Here is a 10,208-nt window from a genome sequence, read left to right as displayed (position 1 = left end):
AAAATGTGGTGGGTGTTTATTAGAAGAGTCGTTAAGGCCTTGGACATATGCACAGACAGTTGTAGCATGGCAGGCGGAGGTGCTGAAGAAATGAGATCTCCCTTCCTTACAGGTCTCAGAGGAGAGGGGGAAGGTTCGCGAACACCAGTGCAGCCAAGCTGTCTGATTCCCTGGCAGCAGAGGGGAGAGAGAATTCCCTGGAAGGAATATTTGACTGGATTCTGAGCATGTGGACTCAATATGGAGAAAGCAGCACACATCTGGTTGAGGTGCCTCCACAAGACAGGTGGAGGAATGTGTCACTCCCGGTAACCCTCTGACATCCAGTACAGTCTGGCAACCTGAGATCTGCAAGCTGCCTCAGGGAAGTGTGAGTGGTGCCTGTCAATCTTCTGGAATCCAGAAACAGCCAGTCAAACCTAATGAAACTTTTGGGGTATTTATTGGTCACTTACCATGTAAATTTATTAATGTGGAAAAAGTTCAGTTAGACTGCACTAAAGCAAGTTAGACTTAGGAGGACATAATTCGCCTAGGCCTCCACTAGACAATAGTGAACTTTTAACCTAGTTCCCCAGGGGCTGGAGAGATGGCTCAGTGGTTAAGAGCACTATCTGTTCTTCAAGAGGACCCAATTCCCAGCACCCACATAGCAGCTCACAGCTGTCTGTAACTCCAGTTCTAGGGTACCCAACACCCTCATGCAGGCAAAACACCAATGCACATAACTCAGTGCCCCAAATACAAAATAACATGTATAACTGGGTATGTAATATATATATATAACAAGTGAAAGATGCAGTGCCATGACTGTACATGTTGTACATGGCACTCTGACTATAAACAATTTTTTGTTTATTTGTTAATCTCCTCATACCAAACTGAAGCAATATTTCAATACTGACTGCTTAAACTTTTGAAGAAGTTCAGCAATTAAAGAGAAAAAAATTATCCTTATTGGAGATGCAAAATTAGACACGCAAAATTAGAGTTGAGGAGACAGCTCAGTGGAGTAGATATTTACTAAGCAAGCATGTGGACCAGAGTTTGGACTCCTACAACCTAGGTAAAATCCTGGCAGTTATTTTGACTGCCTGTAACCCTAGAACTTGAGAAGCAGATAGAGGGGATCCCTGGATCAAACTGGTAGCCAGAATCAGCAAGCTCTTTGTTCAGTGAGAGACAATGCTTCAATAAAGTAGAGAGCAAAAAAAAAAAAAATTAAATAAACAAAGTAGAAAGGAACTGAAGATGCTCTACAGTAGCCTTGGCCTTTCCCATGCACACGTGTTTATACACACCCCTCACCCTCACACACTGTGCACCCCATGCACACTGTACCCATACATATGCACACATACACATGCAGAAAAGAGGTGTATGTAAAATGACCTGCATTTGCAGATTTGACTTATTAATATGAGTACAAAAGGGCTTTACATGTGAATTTTATCTCACCATTGACTCTAAAAATAAATTATATAAGTTTAAGGGTAAGTGTGAGAAAAGAAAAATCTCTGTAGAAGTTAAGGCAAATTTCTTATAAAAAAAACAATCGGCCATCGTAGAGTGTGGTACAGAATCATGTGGAAAGTTAATATTATTCTATATGCTGTTATACAAAATTGTCAGCCGTTCTTTCTGGAATACAAGTCAAGCACCCTTCCTCTTTTCTGTCACATGGGCTGTCCATTCAGAAGGTTTTTATTCTTTTTCCATTTCTGATTTTGGTGGTCTGTGGAACATTAACACACACACAGTTATAAAGCTTCTCCTGAATTCTAAGACAAATTCACCTTCTTAAGGATTAGCCTCAACCCAAGTTTCCTTCCTATCAATGGCCAGGTATTAGTAAATTTTTTAATGTAGAAAAACAATCAATTGCTGAGTCTGTGGCTGTTGATGTTTCCTTTTAGTGAGTACAAAATGAAAACTAACCATGCCCATTATTTCAGAGTCCAATTCAGCTAACACTCTTCCTAGATAGCAAAGAAAGATGCTTCTGTGAGAAATGCAGTGTGCTGTTACCCAGCCAAAGGTTTCTTCTGCTTTCCTTCCTGGGTCTTTGCTGACATGGAATGCAGGTTCACCCCTTTCTTCATGTAACATTCCTCAGAGCTGTCCCATAAAGTCCAGAGAAGTAGAGGAGGAATCTTACGACAGAAGTTGCTAGAAGGATTTGGGAGGGAGAAGGAGAAGAGGGCATTAGAGGATTTGGAGGAAGGTGGTGTTAGATAGATATGATCAAAAATGCATTCAATATACTTAGGAATTTTTCGAAGAATAAATAAAAGTATTTTATAAAGTTGTTAAAAGCCAGTGGGTACATACTGATAAATCCTGAAGGGCATTGTATATTTAGCATGCAATAAGACATGGGGAAATTATGCATAATCTTAGTTGACCGAAATTTGAGATAAAGCTCTTTAAGAGTACATTAGCCACTTATATGTTTTGGTGATAAAACATAATGACCAACACAACTTATGGAAAAAATGAGTTTATTTTGGCTTATATAGAAAAAAAAAATGAGTTTATTTCAGCTTATGGTTCCAGAAGGATAAAAGCCCATCATGCATCATGATACAGAAGCACGGCGGCCAGAGGCACACACGGCAGCCAGAGGCTGAGAGCTCACATCCTCAATTACAAGTGTGAAGCGCAGAGAGCAAACTGGATATAGGGTGAGATTATAAACACTCAAAACCTGCTCTCAGTGGCATCCTTCCTCCAGGAAGGCCACAACTCCTAACCATCCCTAAATAGCACCATCAACTGGGGACCAAGTGTTCATGACTCATGCATGAGTCTATGGGGGACAACTTGTATTCAAACCAGCCCATTCCACTCTATGGCCTCCACAGACTCATGGTCATATCATAATGCGAACTGCATCCAGTCAAGCTTTCAAATGTCCCCAGGCTTTAAAAGCCCCAACACTGCTTAAAAGTCCAACATCCAAAGTCTCTTTTGTGACTCAAGGCAATCTCTTAACTGTAGCTCCCTGTAAATAAAAAAAAAAAAAAACAAATTACTTACTTCCAATCAACATACAATGGCACAGAATATGCATTATCATCCCAAAAGGGAGGAAAGGGACCAAAGGAAGACAAGAATCCAGAATGGCAAACACTAAACCCTGTAGCTCTATGTTCCATGTTAAAGGACTTAGATGGCTCTGTCCTTTCAGCTTTGGTACCTACAACATACATCTCCTTCTTAGATGCTTTCACTTCATGTATGCAGCTCTCCTGGGCAGACATCTCACAGCTCTGACATCACTAACTTCTTGGGGACAGGCTTCATTTTCACAGCTTCATGTAATGGCCTCCCAGGGCCTTCATCCAAGGACTCCCCTAACACTCACTGCCTGGGCTCTCTGTAAACACAGAAGAAGAGGAATCTACAACCCCTTCACTCTGCATCTTTCATGCCCCTAAAGCCCACACAACATGAATGATACTGCCAAGTTAGGCTGCCAACTCGGGATGGATCTACACTTCCCTGGACCCCAGGAGCAGCAGCTTTTATTTGCTGTTGCTTTCTAGAAGCAGAAACCACTCTAGGTTCTCTTTCCCATGTCAGAAGCTTAGCTGGGTGGAGTCTTGCCCTGAAGGAACCCTACCATTTATTCAAGTGCAAAGCAGACCTCTCCTTAGTGGTATTTATTACTCTCCTTAACAATTATAGCCCCTCTTCCAGCCAATCTTTATCTCTCCAAACTGTACATTCTGTATTTCTTTTTGTCCCACTTTCTCTTTATCATCATAGACCAGCAAAAGCATTATGGATAATAGTCATGCCACACTCAGCATTACACAGCATGGCCATTTCCTCTGCCAAAGAAATTACTCCACAGTTTTCATGACCTGGACAAATTATTGTTGTTAAAATATCCATATTATCTAAAATAATTTATAGATTCAAGGCAATCCCTGTCAAAATATTAACGGCATTGTCTACAGAGCTAGAAAGATAATCCTAAAAAAATTATATAGAAGCACACATGTCCCAGAATAGCCAAAGTAATCTTGAGAAAAAAGAACAAAGTTTGGAAGTATTGCATATTCAAAATGGAAATAACTATGAAGCATGGCACTGGCATATAAAAAACACACAGAAGTGGAATAAAATAGAGAAATAACTGTGTGAGTTTATAACCAACTTATCCTTAAAAAGATGTCAAAAACCATGGTGTCCACTCCCACATAGTAGAATGAAACATGAAACTTTCTCTCTGTACCAGAATCAACACAAATGGATCCAATACCTTAATAGAAGATCTGAAACTACAAGAGGAAAACATGCGAGGGGGTGTAAATGTTTAAACACATGCAACAGTTTCCTGGACAGAACTCCCAGTCCACTTCTTAAAATTCAGCCTCAGGCGAGTTCTTAGGAAAAGGGCAGAAGGCAGCCAGTTTCTTTGCCAAAATAGCACAGAAATGGGCTCTAGTCCAATTGCTAATCTTGTTCCCTTCTGAAACCTTGTGAGCCAGGCTACTACATTCTGCAGTACTCTCAGCACCACAGTCTTCAAGGCTCCTGATAAGGTCTGCTTACGGCATCCAACTTTTCTACAAAGTTTCAGTCTTCCACATTCCTCTGAAAAACAACATGCTCATGCACTATACAGCAACAGCCTCCTCTCTGGTTTCCAACTTCTGCCATCAGTTCCTTTCCTATTGCTGTGATAAAATACCATGAGCAGAAGCAACTTACAGAATGGAGGGTTTACTTAGGCTCACGGTTCCAGAGAGATCACCATGGCAGGGAAGCAGGGCAGCAAGCAGCAGGCACGGCAGCCAGCGGGAGCAGGAAGCTGAGAGTGGGCATCCTCAACTGCAAGCAGGAAGCAGAGAGAGCAACTGGAAGTGGGGTGAGACTGTAAACACTCAAAGATCACCCCTAGTGGCATACTACCTCCAACAAGGCCACACCTCCCAAACCTCCCCCAAATAGCACCAGCAACTGAGAACCAAGGGTTCAAATACATGAGCCTATAAGGGACATTCTTATTTAAAGCATGAAAAAGTTAACTTAATATTAATTGGAGATAACAGAAATTCTTTAACGGGGCACTGCCCTGATTATGGCTTTATAAGTAGTTCAGTGCACTGGGCAAACTAATTAATGCTGTGCTGGCAAATGGCCCTAATTTAAAATATTGAAAAATATTAGATGTTAACAACTATAAAGTACCTAGAAATTAGAAAGAAATATTACTGTATGTCTTTATCTACTGGTGGTTCTCGGTGACAGGCTGTCACTGTGTAGCTCAGGCTCTTCTCAAACTCACTGTGTAGTTGGAGAACTGGCTTTGAACACATCATCTTGCCTCAGCTTTCCAAGTAGTTACATTGCAAGCCAGTGTCACAATGCTGGGCTCATATGTACTACCTTAAAAGAGCTAGACTCTGGTGTCCCCAACCTCCTAAATGATAGGATCATCACTGAATTTCAAAGAAATCATTTCTAAAATAGACTTCAAAAGATTATGACATTTTCTCTGAATATTATGTGTATGTCTCTCTCACACACACAAATATTTAGGAACCAGTTTTTGAAAAATTATCCAAAGCAAGTAGAAACAGAGTTCTGTCTCGGCTTTTCTTTTGGCCAATTAGTAGAAAAGAGAGAGCAAGCTAGTGTGTGTGTTGTGTGTGTGGATATAATATGAATATAATACACATATATATATACAGCTATTGGTAAATTACTAAAATTACTATGACATTAATATAACGTTAAAAAATGTTTTAAATGGTTGCCAAGAGCTGGATGTGGTGGCTTACATCTATAATTTCAACAGTAAGGACACTGAAGCAGGATGATCACAAGCTCAAGGCCTGCCAAGGTTACACAGTGGGGCTAACATGGCTAGAGGGACATTCTCAATAAAGTGACTGCCAAGGTATAATTTTTATCAAGTACTGGACTGGCCTGATTGTTGTACAAAGTTTAGCACACAACCAAAAAAGAGGAACTCCTAATGACAAAAGATAAAATCCTGCAATAGACATTCATGATTAAATGATGGTGTTCATCACCATATGGGGTTCCTTATGGATTAGGTTAGCTGAAGCATGACAAGCTAAAATCTTTTTCTAAAGTAGGTGCTCTGATGACCTGTGGTGGATGATGCACAATAGAGCCATGCTGTCGGTAATCCAACCCAGTCAGTAATGATCTAATACACTGAGATAGGAGTTTCATGGGCACACAAAGAAAGAGACCATGGAAAAGAAAGACACTGCCATTACCTGAGCAGAGGCCCAGGGTGTTGTGGCCGCAGTGTCCACATCTAGCAGCCTGCACATGAGGGTTAGTAAAGAAGTTTCTTACTCCAAGTATAGAGCTGTACCTAAAAGAAACTGGTTCTGCACCCCACTGGGAAGATGTTTACACCAAGTCAGTACCTACTTACCAAGACAGAAAATTCTCCAGCTGTTGACAGTTCTGAGGGTCATAAAGTCATTCTTCTGGCAATAAATCTAACTACCTTAGAATCGACAACTGGTGTTTTCCTCAAGAATTTGTTTGGAGAACAGATTGTAATGAACCCTCAACCATGAGGAATAGACTCCTTTCCCATGTCAAGTCCTTTGTTTTAGTAAATGACATATAGTCCTAGTTCAACAATTTACCTTTTCAGTAATTATGCCCGTTATTGTGTCTTGCACCCCAAATTTCACAGTGAATGATACCAAAGCACATTAAAGATGATGGAGTACATAAGAGTCTATTCAACATATATAGTCTGAAACCTTAGGAATACGTGTGATTTGGCCGTGCTCAACATTATGGGACCTAATGGAAGAGAAAAAAAAGATAATCTTCATTTTCAAATAATAACTGGGTAAGTAGAACTCCTTTACTAATTGAACTTAGACACAGAAAACACAGTTAACTGGAAAGGACACTGAGATAGGGGTTTTTTTTTTCCATAGTAAAGTTTCATTTAGTACAAACCTGTGTGGTTTTGACCAATTCCTCATTTCAAACAGTGGAGATTTTTTTAAGCCCAAGTAATAATGTATTTAATTACTTGAGAAAATAACCTAATGAAACAGTAATTCATATAAATTCAAGCATTATTCAAACACATTTCAAATACTGAAGTTTCAAATGGAACACTTTATTTACATGTTAGTTGTCTTCATTAACATATACACACTGACACACTGATTGTTCTGCACAGAACAAATGATGTCTAGATATCCCAAAGGGAAATCAAAATTTAAAATATATTATTTTTAGTATTGTAGGCAATTACATACACGTCACTTACAAAGCTATTACTGATCTGTCCAAGGAAGCAGAGTGGTGGAGAGGGAAGAAACTGGAGTATGCATTCAAGAGTGCCATAACTGAGGTCTCGACATGAGAAAGCTGACAAAACATGGATTTTTGCTGTGAAATTTCTCTGCAAAATATGGACAAAAGTCTGTCAATGAGCAGTAAATTGCAGTCAATCTTCGCACATTACAGTGCAGAGGCATCAATGAAATTGCTTAGTCCTTCTCTGGGACCAATTTCAGAACTTTGCCAATTGCGATTGTCTTACCCTCATCTCTTAAAGTAAAACGACCCATCTGAGGAAAATCTTTAAATGTCTCCAGGCAGATAGTTCCTGCTGTCCTTAATCGGGCAATACACACTTGATCTTGTTTCACAAAGCGGGGCCGTGTCTTACTTTTTTCTCCTGATTTCTTGTCTACCAAGGAGATTAAGGCTGTTATCTCAACTTCCTCAATACAAGTATGGATGTGAAGCACCGCGTTATAACCTGGGCAGATGATAGATTTGTGCTCAATAATCACAATCTGAACATCAAATGTGCGTCCAGAGTGGCAAAGATTACTAGGTTCACAAAGTATGAAGCCTGGAAGAATCTCTTCTTCTTCAATTCCTTTCAGTCTGATTTTGAGGTTTTCACCCGGGGCTACAAAATCAGTCTCAGCATCATCAGAAACTATTCCTAGAACCTCCACATTGTGCTTGTTGGGCATCATCACAAGCTGCTGGCCTTTAAAAATGGATCCCGATTCCAGTTTTCCCAGGACCACAGTGCCCATATCCTTGTACTTATCCACAATTGGCAACCTAATTGGTCCATCAATTGATCTGTTGAAGTTTGGCAAACTATCCAAATATGGAATAAATGGTAATCCAGTGTACCAAGGGCAGAAATCTGACTGCTCTTTAATATTTGCTCCAGTCAGTCCTGAGCAGGGCATAAAGTGAATGTCCTTTTTTGGACTGAAGCCAACTTTTTTCAAAAACGGGACCAGTTTCTCTTTACATTCTTCATATCGCTCACTGCTCCAATCTACCGTAGGATCATCCATTTTATTAATAAGCACTATTAAGTATTTTACCCCTGCTGTTTTTGCCAACATCGCGTGCTCTCGTGTCTGTCCACCTTTTTCAAATCCAGTTTCAAATTCTCCTTTCCTGGCAGAGATGACCAGCACAGCCAAATCAGCTTGAGAAGCACCACCAATCATATTTGGGACAAAACTCTTGTGGCCAGGGGCATCTAAAATTGTGAAATGTTTCTTTTCGGTTTCAAAATACGCACGGCCCACTTCCACTGTTTTACCCTTGTCTCTTTCCTCTTGGTTTGTATCTAAGGCCCAGGACAAATACCAAGTCTCTCTATTCTTCTCCTTAGCTTCTCTTTCGTATTTCTCAAGTGTCCTTCTGTCAACCATTCCAGTCAAAAACATTATTTGTCCTCCAATGGTTGACTTGCCAGCATCTACATGCCCAATGAACACCACATTTACGTGTTCTTTCTTAGGAGCACCTGACGGTATGACCATAGATTTTGATTTCCTTATTTCCTCTTTCTCCTCCATCATTTCCTTGCCACTTTCTTCTGGGGGCCCCAAATCTCCCAAAGAACCCCCAGGCTTTGCTTCACTTACTTCTTTAAGCTCCCACGATTCATCCAGGGCCATCTCCACCTCTCCATTTTCTACAACAGGTTCTGAAAGTTCCATGGTAACGGCTGAACTGGAACCTTCCCACGACACTAAAGGTCCATCTTTGGAAGGTTCCACAGGTGCTCCCCATCCCAGCCTTTTACCTTGAGGGTCTCCGGCGCCGGGGCAGGTTTCGTCGCTGCTGGAGGCTGTGGGGGCGGGCGGCTGGGCCGAGCCCGGCAGGAAGGACGGCACGAACTCCGCGGCGCTTACGCTAGTAGGCACGAAAGGTTTGGCGTTGATGTTGAGCTGACTGCTGAAGGCCGTGCTGAGATGCTGGCGCTGGGCCTCCGCTTCTGCTGCCTCGGCCGCTGCCGTGGCCGCAGAGGCGATGCCATCCCCACTCGGAGCCGAACCCGGGGCTTCCATGTCCACCTGATCCCAGCAGTCGGGAGCTGAGTCGCTGCTGCTGCCGAGATCCATGTCTGAGCAGCCGGGGTGCGGCGGAGAAGGAGGGAGGGAGGCAGGTCAGGACGTGCTGTTCCCACCGATGGTGGTAAGGCAGAACAGCCAAGGGCCACGGGATAGCTACGCGAACCTTAGCGGCGCAGAGGCAGCAAAGCGCAGATGCTGCATCCACAGCTGCGGCGGCGGCGGCGGCGGCAGATATGGCCGCTCAATGCTCTGCTCCTGTGTGTAAGCGAATCTCCTCCCCCAAATCCCAATCACTTCCGACTCCTCCACCCCTGACCCAATGCCTGTGGTGAATTGACCCCTTGCTGCCATCCGTAGGTTTGTCCCCTTTAGTTCTCCGACAGAGGCTAAGTCCAGAAGTACAGTTTTTAAAATGAGATTTTTCTATTTACTTTGGTTCATATGATCTGGGAGAATGATTTGACCACGTCCCAAGTCCCAATGATTAAACCTTATATACACCTGACTTCAAATTCTGCTAAAATTTTCGCGTAAAATGAAAACCCCTATTGAATAAATGGAAGGCAAAATGAGCAACCCAAGGGGGAACCCAAGTAGTGCTCAGATGGGATTTATGAAATGTATAAAAATAGTCATTGCAACTTAAGATCACTTATTAATTTGAAATCCAGAGGCTTTTTTGTTCCCACTGGTGCCCTATCAGCTTCCACTTTAAGGACAGGGATAAAGATCTTTTTAAATTTCCAAGGAAGGCAATGTTTCACCCGTGCCCTCTAGCCATTTCTAACCATGTGCCAGTACCTGGACCGTAGCTGGCAAGTCATTCTGTAGACTAAGGCCACC

At 42.0% G+C, this 10,208-nt stretch overlaps 1 protein-coding gene across 1 annotated transcript; it reads right to left on the bottom strand.

The window, feature by feature from the left end:
* Positions 1-2,376: 2,376 nt before the first annotated feature.
* Positions 2,377-9,633, bottom strand: Gspt2 (G1 to S phase transition 2). Its single transcript, XM_059250990.1, has one exon. The coding sequence runs from the start codon at positions 9,411-9,413 to the stop codon at positions 7,515-7,517; it is 1,899 nt and encodes a 632-aa protein (XP_059106973.1). The 5' UTR covers positions 9,414-9,633; the 3' UTR covers positions 2,377-7,514.
* Between the last annotated feature and the right edge of the window lie 575 nt (positions 9,634-10,208).

This window comes from Peromyscus eremicus, chromosome X (assembly GCF_949786415.1).
Source record: "Peromyscus eremicus chromosome X, PerEre_H2_v1, whole genome shotgun sequence".
In the NCBI taxonomy this organism is placed as follows: Eukaryota; Metazoa; Chordata; class Mammalia; order Rodentia; family Cricetidae; genus Peromyscus; species Peromyscus eremicus.
The sequence above is the reverse complement of the archived record's forward strand: the minus strand, read 5'-3'. Positions and strand labels throughout refer to the sequence as shown.